This window comes from Perca fluviatilis, chromosome 11, assembly GCF_010015445.1.
Source record: "Perca fluviatilis chromosome 11, GENO_Pfluv_1.0, whole genome shotgun sequence".
Taxonomy (NCBI): Eukaryota; Metazoa; Chordata; class Actinopteri; order Perciformes; family Percidae; genus Perca; species Perca fluviatilis.
Window position 1 is genome coordinate 8,681,398 of NC_053122.1, and position 17,040 is coordinate 8,698,437.

A 17,040-nucleotide genomic window follows, 5' to 3' on the forward strand; every position below is an offset into this window, starting at 1 on the left:
AGCTCAAAGCCTGTAATAAGATTAGAGAACGGTAGAACACACTGGGAAAGAGAGAGGGGAATGGGGAGGTGACCGAGGGGGCATCCATTTCCCATTCACAAGTGGAGCATACAGTAAGACACGGCAGCTAATAGGGCTGGGACCACATGCTTTTGTCCCGATTCGATTCTTTCATGATACATGGGTGCCGATTTGATTTGTATTAGTGTTTTCATTTATCGCAAGTGTTGCGATTCCATAGCATTGAGTATTGCAATTTTCTTTTCCTTTTTTAACAAAAACAAAAGTTGAATAATGCACTTCTAGAGGCAATATATCATTAAAGCTCACTTTCCACTTTCCACATCTACATAGCTGAGCTCTGCGTGACATACATTCTGTCAACAACTGATGTCCACAAGGGTCATGGCAGGGTTTGGAGGCTGGTCAAAATGAATGGCTGAGCTGAGCATGCAGACTGCACATGTTTGGAACATGCACCAGCATGAAACATGGCCAATACTAGCTGACATGAAAGAACAATTCAAACTTGCTCAATTAAACCAAAACATCTTTGCATTTTTGTCTCGTAGATTGGTTGAATGCATAGTTGGATGGCCAAGGCGCCTTGTGTTGCTTCCGGCTGCGCGTGGCCGTAACCAGTGAGCAGTAAGCAGAGTAGAAGAAGTAGAGGTTGGGAACCTATAGCGCCGGCCTCTGACCACAATCATTTAAAGAATAAGACAAATCAGAATCTGCATATGACTGCAAATATAACCTCTGCATTTTTGTCCTCAGTTGGCCTCGCTAAGTTTATATTTACTAGCTCTAACCTTCATTCTGCTACACCAAGTGGCCATGGCAACGCACACACCCACACACACACACACACACACACACACACACACACACACACACCCACACACCCTGTCAGTGCTGTGCATATTTGTAATGGAGGGGGAGGGTTGGACCAATGTAGTAGTTGGCCAATATTGGCACTTTAATATGATTGTAGAATGTATTAATACAACAATATGGGATGTTGTCTATTGAAAGCCTTTAACATTATAGTGATGAGGTTCAGCTCGATTAGAACATTTTGTGAGAAATATCCATCACGTGGGTTCAACCCTGTTGGTGGTGCCTTTGCTGTGGACTCATGCTCTGGAGCAGCCTGTCCACCTCAGTGCCTGCTGGGAATGTGTGGGAGGGGGGGGAGGAGAGATTAGCAGAGGAACAGACGAAGGTGAGTTGATGGGACTGAAGTACATTTCCAGGATAAAGCCGGTCATCCGGCACAATGTCTGTGTGTGTGTGTGTGTGTGTATACTGGTAAGAGCCAATGAGGTTTAACCATGTATCCGGCTAATTTAAATAGCTCACGTTACTGTATTGTGTGAACAGTTAACTTCATTAATATTGTAAATGGCATTTTCTTTTGCGGGTGCAAATGTTCCTCCAAAACAAGTTCCTTCCCGAGACTATTTAGTGCCACTGTCGCTGCATCCGGAGCTTAGGGCCGCCCAAGACGATTGTGATTGGTTTAAAGAAATGAAAACAACCCAGAGCCTTCAACGTAATCTCAATAGATCTTAACATATCAGTTACAGACAGCTGTAACTAAATAATTCTCTTCAAAGAAGACACCAATGAAAGAAACCGAACAGGGAGGGGATAGAAAGAGAAGGAGAACTCAGAAAGTAAAAGAAGTCAAATGAAGACCAAACAGAAAAATGGGTTGAATAACAGCAGCCACGAGCCAGTCCAAAACACTGTGTTCTATAGAAACACTTGTGATGTAACGTGTGTGTTTAATACTGCGCTGGAGGAGCTAGACTTCCATTATCACTGAGCTGGAAAAGCCCCCGTGACACACACACACACACACGCACACACAGGGACAGTTCTAACATCTGCTTTTTCCCCATGCTTTGGTGACAGTGACTGTCTTACAGGCTGAGCAAGGACACAAATGGTTTTAAAGCCTAAACATCTGGAAGTCAGACTGAGCTCCTTCAACATAAAATGTGACTTAATATAACATAAATGTGGCATTATTGACAGATGTGTAAAACTTTCACTTCAAAGGACATTGCTCATTAAAGTGTAATGGGTAGTCAACTAGTGGAAACCATATTCCTGCAGAGGTGACAGGAAGTTGTCACTGTAAAACATAAATGTGCATTATGTTTTGCTCAAGGGCACCTCAGGCGTGGTAATGATAATCTGTTCTTTAACTTTCCCCACCCAGATTTATCCTGCTTGTTTGGGGGGGATCAGCCAGCACTTTAGCTCAGTAAAGAACTACAGTTTTATTATTTAAAATCCTCAGTCGGGGCGGCCTCTAGCTCACCCGTTGGGAGCGTTTGCCCCGTGTTGGCTGGGTCCTGCAGCGGTCTAGTCTATCCACTGTCACTGAATAATAAAGGGAAAAAGCCCCAAAGAATAATCTTAAAAAAAATTAAATAAAATGATCAGTCGAAAAGCCCCAGAGTCTCACTGAATCTCGTCGATTTACTGTACTTTTATGTTTTTATTTTATTTTAATTTTTTTCAGAGTAACTAACGACAGAAGTATGACTTGTTTCTGTTGGTTGCTCTGGCGACCTCCACTCCGATGCTAAGTGCAGCAAAGTCAGCCAAACTCCTTCAGGCGCTGGTCCAACCTTGTGTCCTCTCCCCTCGCTCAGCAGCCAGGCAGGAGAGACGCTCTGAGGTGTGCTACCTTAGGCCGGTTACACACTGGATGCGTCGCGCGAGCGTGTCAGCTTCGTGGCGTGTCCAGTTGTATTTTGGCTCCCATGTGAACAGGTTAGAGCTTACACACTGCCTGCGTGACACACACGCATGCTCAGGTGCGGCTCGAGCTGCGCCGAAAACGCGTGCCTGCTAGAAATAGAACCGACGCCTATTTTTCATGCGACACGCAAGCGCGTTGGAAGCGTTTCCAGGCAAAATATAATTGGAAAAGATGTTTATATGTCATTTAGACACAAATACATATTAATAAATGACATGTTGATGTTTGAAAGTCTCGAGGTTTTGATATAAATGCAAATATATGAATGTAGTTTGGCTGGTCTGCAGGTGGGCCAGACTGCACTGTAACTGGGCAGCAACCGTAAATGAAAAATGTTATCCTTTTATAATCGTAGGTGAAATGTATTGTAAAAAATAAAATAAAATCTGTAATATTCTTGATTATTTAAAAAAAAAAAAAACTGGCAACTTAGAGTTAACTTTGAAAATTCTACTTACAACTCTTATTACCTCCGCCAAGGAGGTTATGTTTTCGGTTTGGTTTGTTTATTGGTTTGTTTATTACAGAACATAAACTACTAGCCCGATTTACATAAAACATTTTGGAGCTGATCCGAATCACGGGGTGGAGACACAATTTATTTTTGGCTTTCGTTAACATTGCGAGATAGGGCGAAAAATGAGTTCCGGACTGTGAAAATTCACACGGCATTTAACATAGTGAGATAGGGCATGCCTTGGCGAAGGCCTGCGCTCTCTCCGGGTGGCCTTCTAATTCCAGCATCGACCGTTGGTTTGTGTCCAACATGTCAGATCATCTGAGCCGTTACTTCGTTGTAGTAAATTCACGTGTTCCAGATCTCAGCAATTAACAAGTAGTATGTTATCATAACAGATTGAAATGAAAGCCACAAAAGTCATATTTAAACAGAAATGATCCATGTTATCCATTTAACACTTTTATTTTCGCCCTCACATGTCTTTAAATTCCACACTTTATCACATATAGAGGGTATGTGAGTGATGTCACTCTAAAAGTAGTCACTCTTTGCTGAAAGATAAAGAGCTAGTGTACAATCCACTGCAGAAGCTACAGATTCATGGCAAAAAAAAAGCACAGTGTGTTGCTGACTTTAAGGGTGTGCAGTAAAATAAATGTCCCACCTACGGATGTACAGTATGGGAACCTGTTTGTGTGTTTGTGCCTATGGTTTCTGCTGTGTAGCTGTAGTACAGCTAGAAGGTCATTTGGTGCGACTCCAGCTCCCACTGAGTGACCATCTGGACCGCTGAGCTCTTGCATACACAGGCACCACAGTGAGTCATTAATGTAGAACCAATCGGTGCAGGGCCAAGTGATGATGTCAGCTATTAAAAAGAAGTGGATTTAATGAAGATTAGAACCAGGAAAAGCTACACAATGAATACAACTGGAATGAAAACCAGACTGTACGTATAAAGGGAAGGGAGGACTAGAAATGTGTAAAACCAAGGGAATGACTGGAGAATGAGCAGTTAGTTAGAAGCAGGTTGGACACTGACTGTAGTGGACACTTTCACACATAGTTTTTAGAATAGAATAGAATAGAATAAATCTTTATTGTCCACCGGGGTGGAAATGTTTCTTTGGCTCACCAGACATACAAAAAATAAAAATACAAACAACATGTCAGACATAGTAAATTGAATATAAAAAAAGAAAAATATATAAATATGCTTAAAATCATTAGGATAGCAGCTCATATTGATGTTATCACTTGGTTTGGTTGAGGATACTGATGGCATTTGGAATAAAGGATTTTTTTAAAACACTTTTTGCCAGAGGCACTCTGAAACGCCTCCCAGACTTCAGGAGCTCAAACTGGCTCGAAAGAGGGTGTGTACTATCTGCAGTGATCTTCCTAGCTTTCTTCCTCATTTTGTCAGTGTATATTTGGGTCAGATGTTTTTGGGGTTTTCCCACTATTTTGCTAGCCATTGACACTATCCTATTAAGCTTGTTCTTAAGTTTGCAGCTTAAATGGCCAAACCAAGCAGAGAGATGAAAAGTTAAAACACTTTCAATGTGTGTGGTGTAAACTAGCTCAGTAATCTGAGCACTGACGCCCAGACAGCTCAGTCTTCTGAGGAGACTGAGTCGTTGTGAGCATTTCTTAAAGATATAGTCTGTGTTATCTGAGAAACTCAGAAAGTTATCAAGAACCGTACCTAGGTACTTAAAAGTTCCCACTTTTAAGTACCTAGGCCTATTTAAGTTCTTTGTGTTGACCTCGGAATATAAATATATATTTTTTCTAAACCCCTTTGAGAAGGGCTGGGCATCGTTAAAAAAATGTGGATAACGTTACCGATACCAATATAGTGAATTTGTAACCGGTTCCGGAACGATGACCGTGACAAATGACAACATTACACAATATGGCACAAATCTTTTTATTTATTTTTCAGCTACGTGAGCGCTGTCTCTGTGCTTAATGTAGAGTTTTTGTGATTGGTTAGACAACCAATCACCAGCATTATTAGATCTTGGTAGAAGCATGCTGAGTGCTTATTGGCTCACTGACGCTGATGAGATTTACACCTTAGGCACTGAAATTGGGTATTGAATGACGAGGCATTTTTTTCGATACTAAGGAAGCAATTCAGTCGCTGCCTAAAAAGTATCGAATTTGGTGCCCAGCCCTAGCTTTGAGCCATGAAACCTCATCCAAGATTTGTACCAATCAAACTGGTCAACTTTGTATGATCTCAATCAATGTTTGTTTGTTTGTAAGTAGTCACCTAGGCTTCAGTACTACTTATTTCACAAGGACACAAAAAAAATTAAAGAACTTGCATTGTCACTTTCTGGTGTCTACAGGGCTTCTCTTTGGCATGGTTAGGATAGCAACTGATTTTTATTTTTTATTTTTTTTGTATAAAAAACTGTGTGGCTGATATGTCCTGGGATGTATAACTCTGTTCACATGAATAATCTGTACCACAAAACAATCCAAGCCCATCATATATTAGATGGTTTATTGCATCTTTAAAGGGATACTCCACCGTTTGTTGAAATAGTTCTTATCACGGTCTCCCCTAGCTGTATAGGAGGCCCACCATTTTTGTGCATGTTTGCTTGTCCGGTGCAACACCGGCAGCGCCCGCTAGTTAGCTTAGCGTAGTGAATGGAATCCTATGTTGCCGGTTAGCATGTTGTGAGTAAAAGTGAGCCAACAAAAGACAAAAAAACTAACTAATTACTTGCACTGAGACAAAAAATGCGTTGGCCCACCTATCTACAGCCAGGGGAGACCGTGATAAGCCCTATTTCAACAAACGGTGGCGTATTCCTTTAAATAAATAAGTAAAATAATACACATAGTGTTTCTACTAGGTTGACCGCTTTAGCCTGGCGGGTGAGTTGGGGGTACTACAGCTCCCACCACACCAAATTCCGTTCTCAATTTAACACTTTAACAAGTTTCTTTAAATATTTATCAGTTACTTTTGCGAAATCCACAAGAACCACTCTTTACATCGGCATGTATTGGATCCACCAAAAAAAGAAAATGCGTCACTTTTAAGTCCGGTTCGCCTGTTACTCCCGCTATTTCCTTAAAAGCAATGTAGCATTTAAAAGGTTGTTTTTTTTTAAACCGAGTCCGGCGCCGTGCTCACTCCACCTAAAACACATACATACATTACATCACAAAACAGCATCGCTGGTCCGTTTTAACCGAATATTCTCTTGTCCAGCTCAGAGCCTAGTGTTTGTAACTGTTTAAACTTTTAACTGACTTGAGAAGTAAATATAGGGAAAACACTGTCATATTAAATAAATGGCCTTTGTTAAATAGCAGGGACAGCTGTGTAATAGTACGGCTCCAATATAAATAATGTCTCTAACTCTGTCTTTCTTGCATTCAAACGACTCCTTTGCCTTGACATAATTCACTCTTAATATTTTGTCCTTTGTGTTTCTTTTATTGACAGCTGTGAAGCCCACTGACAACCTGCAGCACCTGGAGGAGAAGGGGGAGGCGCCCAGTTCCAACAGCCACTAGCAAGATCTTGGAGCATAGAAGTCGCCAATAGGCTCAATAGGACAGCTCCAAACTGGTAAACCCTTTTTACAACGCAACACTACATACAACACACAACACTGGAGATGCTCTCCCTGTTTCTGTGATATGACTAATGCTGATTGAAGAAAAGACAATTTTGATCATTTAAAATGGAAAAGTGAAAGTATACAAGACATTCAATACTGAAATAAAAAAAAAAAATCCTTTAGTAATAAATAGGCTATGATTAGCCCCCTTTTTTTAACTGTTGAGTACAGTGTCCATCCAGTATGCAGATAGTCATTTTCAGTTTATTAAAAAAGACATTTTTTTAATAAACTGAAAATGACTATCCGCATACTCACGCATGTTAACCAACAGACCTTTTTGACCAAAAGCTTCCCAGGAACTGAGAGGCTCCAATTTACTAAATCAGTATCTAAATCAGGAACTAGAAAAAAGCCTTTTCTGCCTTTCCGTTTGTTTCCACCACATCTAAAGAACCATGGCTGTTACTGTAGGTAAATAACAGAGTCAATTAAACAGACCATTGATTTGTTGTCTGTTATCCAACAACAAGACAGTCATCAGGTTGGTCTTCGTAGTGACTGTGATGTTTGAATAAGTGTTACTCCATCTTTGTCTTTTTCAGATTAGTTGGGCAGCCTGCTAGATAACTTTGTTTGAAGAATAACATTTACTCTAAATATGATTCTATTGATTGAATTAATGAACTGTACTATTAAGTCACTGTTTTCACACAAAAAATTGTCTCAAAACTTAGTCGACACTCAGTCGCCAGGGAACACACAGATGTCATAATCATGCTCCTGTAATAAACCTAATCTGGATTCTTACTTGATGCAAGGGGTTAACAGCTTTCCCTCTGTAGATACCTAGGGCATAGATTAGTTCAGTTCAGTGTCACATTCCATCGGTTGATATCCCCTGTGTTGTTCAGTTGACTGTGATAGAGGTTGTAAAATGGCGGTGAGCAGAAGGTCTGCAGTGGAAAAGTCTGGTTACACTTTACTTGATGGTATCTACATAAGAGTGACATGGCACTGTCATGAACGTGTCATAAACATTATAAACAAGTCATAAACGTTTATGACATAACGCTTCTTTACTAAGCGTCATTCGGTTTTTGTCATGACAAGTTAGGGTTAGGGTTCATGTCAGGTGTTCATGACACTCTTATGTAGATACCTTCAAGTAAAGTGTTACCAAAAGTCCACATTTACAACCTTCAAACTGAAGACAGTTCATTTCTGCTCGGCTGCACACCATCAGGCCCCAAAAACAACTAAATACAGTCACAGTATAGGAGTGGGTGCACATCAAAATCAAAAAAATCAATCTTCTACGATTCTGAATCGACTAACAAATGGCAAAAATCGATTGTTTGAAAAAAAAACGCAAGTTGCCCGTCACTTCAGCTTTGCACATGAGGACGGACAGTCCATTGAGCTGAGGTGGACGTGGACACATTAACGTTAACGCTGCAGTGTTTACCATTGCACATTAGCCTAGCAGCTAGCGGAGTTTCCTTCTGCTTATAGCTTAATCCTGACAAAACCGAACGGTTGAATCTCAGCCTGCATGCACGTTTTGTAGCCTAAACAGAGCAGCTTATATCGGTTATCTTAGACAGAGCACTCTGTTTGCTCAGCTGCTAAGACCGCTGTGCTGCGCAGCGTCTGCCCTTGGCATTGTCGGCAAACCTTTTTTTTTCTTTTTACTTTATTGACAATAGAGCTTTCTGAACTGTCTGTGGAATAGATCAACGGAGATGAGAGAAAGCAGAGTGGCCATAAATGACAGCAAAACACAGTAAAGACTCTCCCATTGAGCTGAAATGGAAACACTGTGCTATGGGTTAAGCCGATGTTTATCGGGGGGTAACGGCCATTCATTGACAACAGATAAAGCCACTGTGTCTTGAGAAGCTCAGGCTTGTTGTTTTATTGTTTACTTTACATCATCTTTGCTATCTCTTTTTCCTCTCGCTTTTCCTCACAGCAGCACTCATACACTGCTCTCCGTTACCGCTTGCTCTCCACACGGGCACTGACGCGTCTATCACTATAAGGCCCCGGCCATTTCGCACACTTTACGCTTACTCTTGTATAAGGGGTTCGATACATCCGCCATACCGCGGTGATATGTTGCTTCGTCACCGCGATAAGAAAAATACTATACCGTCACAGCCCTAATAACAATATTACTTGCGATAAATAAACCGATTAAAGTGTACTCAGTTCTGCATTTCAGAATTCTGCTAAAATTCAACAATGTTCTTGTTGAATTTAAAACAAACGAAAATAATTTCCAACTTTCTTTTGTTGAACAAATTGAACATTGAATTGAATATAAAAGGCAGCACTACAAAAAGAATGGCAGTTACATTTCAAAGTGTAGTTTAAGTTTCTTTCAACTAACACAGAAAATCTCTGAGTGTCTTTCGCGAAATGTCGCAGCCTTTTTTGATGTGTTTATTGCGCAAGTTGATATCGCGATAACTATAAATGTGCAGCCCTAGTTGTCACCACATGGCATCTGGACTTGTTGTTGCAGAGTATACCCAGCATGCAACTAGCAGACGACTTGAGCCAGGCTTCAAACTGTAATCATTCTGGTTGTACAGCTGTTATTGTGTCACTAAATCAAGTTTTGATATTGTTTTAAGCGAGAAACTAATTATTTAGGTTGTGAACATGTGGGGAGTTTAGTAAAATAAAGGGTGTAACTTTTGATCATGTGTGTGCTTAAAATTAGTAATATGTTCCCTCAATTTAATAATTCCCACAAATTTCTCATTTGATTCCCTTGCATTAATCATTTTCTGTCTTCAAATTACATTAAAGCCACTATGCGTAAACATTTAATAGGATTATGGCGTCTATATCATTGTTTGCTAAATCCACACAACTAATCAGGCTAATTAACAGTTCCAAGCTTCACATATGGTCTGAATCAGGTATTTAGTTAGTTGGTGTGTATCAGTGCACTTTATTCTTCCATAGCTGTCTATTTGTGATAGTATAACAGCATCTGGTGTTAATCAGTATTTGTGTTCGACCTGGTCATTATAAATAGAAAGCTCAACCTTTAAAAGGGAACACTGAACTTGTATAAACACGGGTGGGAATGTGGAGTGCATTGGCTCCTTCTGCTGAGAGCGTGGTTGGTTTCCCAGCAGTACTCTGCTGCCTCTGCTCAACATGCTGCTAACACAGGAAATAGAGCTAGAGGGTGTGTGTGTGTGTGTGTGTGTGTGTGTGTGTGTGTGTGTGTGTGTGTGTGTGTGTGTGTGTGTGTGTGTGTGTGTGTGTGTGTGTGTGTGTGTGTGTGTGTGTGTGTGTGTGTGTGTGTGTGTGTGTGTGTGTGTTATTGATTCTTGGCTATATGCCCAGAGGTGGTACATTGGAGAGAGCTACCTAAAACAAGAGGAGAGAGAGGAGGTGAAAGACATTATACCCAGTTCTAGATGCTAACTGGTGGATAAACCAGGTCATTTCGATATATAATACCGACCAGTTACAGTGAAGCGTACTAAGACGGTTTTAATCATTGATGTTTCAATCATCAATACGTTCAATGTGTGCTAACGGCGTCTGTAAACGACACTAGGCTACACGATGCGCCGGTTTCACCGACAGCCTCAAGTGAAGCAGAGTAAAATTTGTCATGGGCACACCCCCGTTCCACACACACACACACACACACACACACACCCGAGGATGTGACCTGGGAAGACTGCGATGAATGGACCAAAAGCAACACATACCTTGCACTAGTTTTCACTTGGGTTATCTCGTTTTTCTATCAACAGAAAATGTTACAACCTAACATAAACACATAGAGGGTTTTAAGGATTAAACCATATAATCTAAACACACCCAATGTGTGTACTCTGAGTGCCCATCTCAACTGTCCTGCAGCCCACATCTGATTCCTGGTAAACACAATACTAAGACATTACAATTCGTAAAGCCAGAAATGAACAAAAGCCAAGTGTTCTCTGGGAAAGAATAGGCCTGCAGGCATGGAAGGCTGGAGCCCTCTGTCTCTCTCATGACTATCATGTGTTTAGATAGTGTGTGTGTGTGCGTGCGCACGTTCTAGCTGATTTTTAGTTTGTCTGCTGAAGCATAATATGCTAAAAATGAGTTAAATTCAGTAAGTGAAGGTGCAGGTTACAGGTAAGAAAGAAGAGAGAAAATGTAGGATATGGCAAGTAGACAAGAGAACTACCGTTTGCCCACCTTTTCTCTGCCTTTCTCTCCTTTCTTTCTCTGATCCTGTGTTCTGCAGGAAATGAGCAGGACACATGTTCCTAATCCAAAGTGTGTGTGTGTGTGTGTGTGTGTGTGTGTGTGTGTGTGTGTGTGTGTGTGTGTGTGTGTGTGTGTGTGTGTGTGTGTGTGTGTGTGTGTGTGTGTGTGTGTGTGTGTGTGTGTGTGTAACCAGAAACATATGGCCTTCAGTACTGGAATCGTAAAGTAATCGCATATTACATTCACAGATCCTTAAAAAGTCCACATTTACAACCTTCAAACTGAAGACAGTTCATTTCTGCTTGGCTGCACACCATCAGGCCCCCAAAACAACTGAATATAGTCACAGTATAGGAGTGGGTGAACATAAAAATCTAAAAATTCATCTTCTATGATTCTGAATCGTAATAATATATAGATATCTTTTAACATAAATAATTAATGTTTGGGCACATTTTGGATTTGATAACTAAAAACTAAGCGTTCGTGACAACATAGCAGAGCACTCTTTTCTTTTTTTACTTTCCCCCCTTTACACACATCAACTTCTGTTCTACAGAAAACATCTGGTCAGTGATGTTGGTCAGTGTGATAACATTTTCATTTCATTAGTCTCATACGGACAAAAGATAAATGCAGTTACCGGTAACTTTAAATAATTTCCCCCCCTATCTATTTATTCAGGATCCCCACCCACATTACAGTGTGTATTGTATACTGTACATTTAAGATTTTAAGACATACTTTATTATCCCGCAACGGGAAATTGCATATACTTATAGGTTTATTTGTGGGACACCTCCTCTCCGTAGAATGAATTAAGTGGAAAAATAGGTGTTAGCCCCAACGACAATGGGGAAATAAAGTTGATTTAAGGATAGACGCACATATTGAGAATATGCATGCACATTCCTTTACTGAGAGCATGCAAACTAGTATTTCACCTGGTGTTTGGACATATTCATATCATCATATCAGCAAATAAGCAAGCTATTTCTGATATTCTACGACTACTTCATTACTTAGGGCAAATTCAGAAGAGTCACCTAAAGTTCAACCTTCAGGCTAGTTACCTACACAGAGTGCTAGCTACTGACCATTACGGGACTACATATAGCTACCAAAACACAACTTTGTTGTGATCCCTATAGCATTCACAAAGCCTTTTCTTGCTGTAATGGAAAAAGGTCATTGGACCAAAGTCAGTGGACGACCGGAGAAATCTTTGAACAGAGACAGGAGTGGGGCTGAACGATTAATCAAATTCAAACCGACCTTGCGATGTACTGTATATGTAATAGAAGCTGCAGTCTCTGCTGGAAGGACAGCCAGTGTGGTGGAGCTTTGAGAGTTATTAGAAGCACGTATGCGTATGCCACTTTGAGAGAGTTACTGTGTGGGCACCTGTGTTGTAGCTGAGCTAGCAGCTCTACTACGAGAGGTTAACAGACCAACATGGCTGTCTTTTCTCTCACTGGCTGACTGCAGTCAGCTGCTGTGTTTTTTTTTTCAATTATGAAACACTGCTACTTCTTTATCCCTGCAGGTACAGTTTGTGTGTTAGTGAGATGGTGTCATGTTGCAGAGGTCTTGACAGGTCCAAAGTAACATGGACCTGTTGAAACCTCATCCAAACCCGACGAGCATTAATTAATTTTCCATAACACTGAAGGGAGGGCTCCAGCTAAAAAAACGCAGGGTCGCCTTGAACCTTGCCAAACTTTTGCAGCAACACATTTTTTTAACCAACAATGTGCTACGTAAGCCAATCAAATACACAGAAGTACACATTCTTGATATATTATTTTGTAATGTGCTGTTTCTAACACAGGGCTGTTTTGGGTCTGAATGCCCGGTATGAGACTGCAGCCATGTGAGACGCCCGTGTTAACAGCAGTGCGCTTTAAAGGTCCCATGGCATGAAAATGTCACTTTATGAGGTTTTTTAACATTAATATGCGTCCCCCCAGCCTGCCTATGGTCCCCCAGTGGCTAGAAATGGTGATAGGTGTAAACCGAGCCCTGGGTATCCTGCTCTGCCTTTGAGAAAATGAAAGCTCAGATGGGCCGATCTGGAATCTTCTCCTTATAATAATAATAATAATAATAAATTGAATTTATATAGCGCTTTTCATGGACTCAAAGTCGCTTTACAGGGCAGGGTAGATTATAAAAACATAACAAAACAAAACGAGCAAACAAAACAAGTAGAACAAAACAAGATACAGATGAAAAAGGGAGGGGGCAGGTGGACTATGGGTAGGCTGAGGTGAAGAGATGGGTCTTGAGGCGGGACTGGAAGATGGTGAGGGACTCAGAGGTGCGGATCTCTTGGGGGAGGGAGTTCCAGAGCCTGGGAGCTGCTCTGGAGAAGGCTCTGTCCCCAAAACAGCGCAGGTTGGACTTTTGGATGGAGAGGAGACCGGCTGAGGTGGATCTGAGGGACCGTCATAAGGAGCAAGGTTACCTCCCCTTTCTCTGCTTTGCCCGCCCAGAGAATTTGGCCCACCCATGAGAGAGAGACATCATGGCTTTCAAATGAGCAAAGTGGCAGTTGGTCAAGGCCACACCCCCACCCTCCACCTTGCCCCCCTCTCCTCCTCAATAACATTTAAAGCTACAGACACAGAAATGACACATACTAAGGAAAGCTCATTGTGGGACTGGCTCTAGTGGCTGTAATTCTGCACCAAGGTTGAATTTCAGGAAAGAGACTTCAGATACAGTATTAGGGGACCACTAAGGTCTATATAAAAGAGACTTCAGATACAGTATTAGGGGACCACTAAGGTCTATATAAAAGAGACTTCAGATACAGTATTAGGGGACCACTAAGGCCTATATAAAAGAGACTTCAGATACAGTATTAGGGGACCACTAAGGTCTATATAAAAGAGACTTCAGATACAGAATTGGGGGACCACTAAGGTCTATATAAAAGAAACTTCAGATACAGTATTAGGGGACCACTAAGGTCTATATAAAAGAGACTTCAGATACAGTATTAGGGGACCACTAAGGCCTATATAAAAGAGACTTCAGATACAGTATTAGGGGACCACTAAGGCCTATATAGAAGCATCCAAAGAGCACCATGTCATGGGACCTTTAAAGGTGCCCTACTCGATATTCAGGAAAAAAAAAATTGTTCTGGGATTGCCTCCACACGGCTCTCACAGACCGTTCCCCCAACTCCTCAAATAATCAAATACGGACGCTTTGTCACAGCCCTCGGCATCTGATACCGAAGCACAAGGCACTCACGCGCACGTGCGGGCCAGACCAGCTATCAAAACAAAGAACAGTGAAGCTCGGGTTACAAAACCCACTCGGAGGGAGTATGACCTCATTCTCTGCTCAGGACAGCATCACTCCACTATATCTTGTTATTCATATTCTGAATGTTAAGTACAGCCCTTTTGAAGCAATGAGCTAACATTAGCTAACATTTGCTGATGGCATCAGCACCGACGCTTAACAAATCACAGTTGTCATAGGAGCGTTGTAGGTTTGTATCCGGCCTGGTGTCCTTTCATAACTAACGGCACTACTAAGGTGCCTGTGAGCAATCCATCAGCTGCTTAGTAAACACAAAGTGGTTGAGTGGACAGGTCCAGTGGGTATGTGTGCTGTTTCTGAAACACACTCTAGTGTTCGGTTATTAATCCTGCATGAGTAAACATTTAAATGAATAGTTTCATGCTTATGTTTACGTCATCACAAATTCCTTACACAGTGGTGTGTGTGTGTGGGTGTGGGTGTGGGTGTGTGTCCTAGCTATTCCTGCGATTGTTGCTAGGTGCATGATGTCACAGTCTAACTCTAACCTCATTGGCTGTTTCTTTATCTCTTCTCTTTTTTGCCTAATTCAGATAGTGTGTGTGGCGAGCTGAAGGGAGAGCTGAAGCGAGCGTGGAGAGGCGGCGGGGCTTTCCTTTTCCACCATCCTCTGCTTTTCCTTCGGCCCCCGTGGAAGCACTCATCCACACCACTGCACTGAAACACACTCATCACTCTCTTTTCCTTCTTTCCGTTCTGTCACTGTACTTGTTCTCTCTCTTTCTATCCATCCATCTGTCCATCTTGCTTTAGGAACAGGTCAGCTGAACCTAAGCATCACAAACCAGTAAAGACCAGTGATACCAGTTGTCGAGCTGCAAGCTGAGTTCCTCCTGCTCCGGCAATGCAGTGAAATATTTTGGTACAGCAGTTGAGCAGCCCCCCAGCCCAGAGTCTGGCTCGGCACCGCAGGATCCCACAGGCGATGAGGCGGGCCAGGGGGTTTATCTCTTTCTAGACTTTCTCTTCTTCCACCTTGTGTCTTCATGTTTTGGGGGTCCTCCGGTGCCCCCGCCCTCTGTCGACCCCCCCGCACCCACTGCCACCACGGCCGGCCACCCCAGTCGCCTCGTTGCCATGCCGACAGAGACACTGGCTCCAGCCCTGCCAGATAGCAAGGCCGCCGGCCCCGCGACGGCCTTCAGTTCCACCGTACCCCTCCGCATCCTCAACAAGGGCCCTGACTACTTCAGGAGACAGGTAGTGTGTGTGTGTGTGTGTGTGTGTGTGTGTGTGTGTGTGTGTGTGTGTGTGTGTGTGTGTGTGTGTGTGTGTGTGTGTGTGTGTGTGTGTGTGTGTGTGTCTGTGTTTCTGTGTTTCTGTTTGGCTTTGGAAAACACTGATCAACATTTTTCACCATTTTCTGACAATTTATAGACAACAGGTAATCAATTAATCAAGGAAATAAGCAACAGATTAATCGTCAGTGAAAATAATCGTTCGTTTCAGCCCTGTGTGTGTGTGTGTGTGTGTGTGTGTGTGTGTGTGTGTGTGTGTGTGTGTGTGTGTGTGTGTGTGTGTGTGTGTGTGTGTGTGTGTGTGTGTGTGTGTGTGTGTGTTACCAACTAAGGCCGTACCATAATCGGAATGCTTTTAAAATGCAGGAGTCAGTCACGAAGAAGGGGTGGGCAATATCACAAAAAAGTCTGTCAATACAAAGTGATACGAGGGCCAATCATTAGTATCCATAAAGACAGTTCTATAATTGAGACACTAATGTGGTATCTAGCAGAGGCCTTCTGTGTGAAGTGTGGACACCCTCACCCTCCCACAGTCCAAAGACACGCAACCAGGCAGGTGGGGTTAAATGGCGACTCTTAATTGCCCGTAGGTGTGAAGATGTAAGCATGGATGGTTGTCCGTCTCCATGTGTCATCCCCGTCCAGGGTGTACCCCGCCTCTCGACAAATGTCCCTCTAAAAGGATGAGCAGGTATAGCTGATGGACGGAGGGATTTTTAGACATCAAAAAGTCCTTGTTAGTTTTAGTCATAGTTAGTCAACCTCAGCCTTTTTTAGCCATTTCAGTCAGTCTTGTCTTGTGAACATTTTAGTCTAGTTTTAGTGAACTGAAAACACTTGACATTTGAGTCATTGAAAGTTCATCATCATTAGTTGACAAAAATGTAGTGAACATTTTAGTCAAGTTTTACAATAAGCATTTTAATCAAACTTTCAAATAAGAACTCAGCCAATTGATTTTAGGCTAGTCTCGCGTTGCCAGACCTACTGTATCTCCTTAGCGCTGTTTCAGCGATCGAGTATGGTCTGACTATTTATCCTGTGATAGGGAGAAAACCTTTTAGCTTGATTTTATGTCTTTAAACCAATCACAACCGCCCGGGCGGCGCTAAGCCCCAATAGCAGGGAAAGCGACGCCGGATGTCAGGCTTTATCCCAGCGACGTACAGCCGTTGAGCCAGATTAGTTTTAGGCTAAGAATACGGTTTTGCAGAGAGGGTGTCCGGTCTGATGTTATTCATTGAAGCAATACGTCCAGACCTAGATCACTAGAACATACTGTACATATTGTAAAGTCAACAACAACAAACCTTACTCAGACGTTTTTTCTAATTGTGTAAATGGTTTTGCTGTTGTAAAAACATGAGCAAATGGTTGAGTGTTGTGTTGATTAAC

General features: G+C 42.1%; 1 protein-coding gene across 3 annotated transcripts in view; it reads left to right on the forward strand.

Annotated features, from left to right (window-relative positions):
* fam110b (family with sequence similarity 110 member B) overlaps positions 1-17,040 on the forward strand; it is a 39,419-nt gene that overhangs the window by 16,050 nt on the left and 6,329 nt on the right. For 2 of the 3 annotated variants that reach the window (XM_039816924.1, XM_039816925.1), the window contains exons 2-3: positions 6,715-6,840; positions 14,938-15,604. In XM_039816924.1, coding sequence (XP_039672858.1) covers positions 15,482-15,604 — 123 coding nt within the window. In that variant the 5' untranslated portion in view covers positions 6,715-6,840; positions 14,938-15,481. The remainder of the gene's footprint in view (positions 1-6,714; positions 6,841-14,937; positions 15,605-17,040) is intronic. The other variant, XM_039816926.1, reaches the window with a different exon arrangement.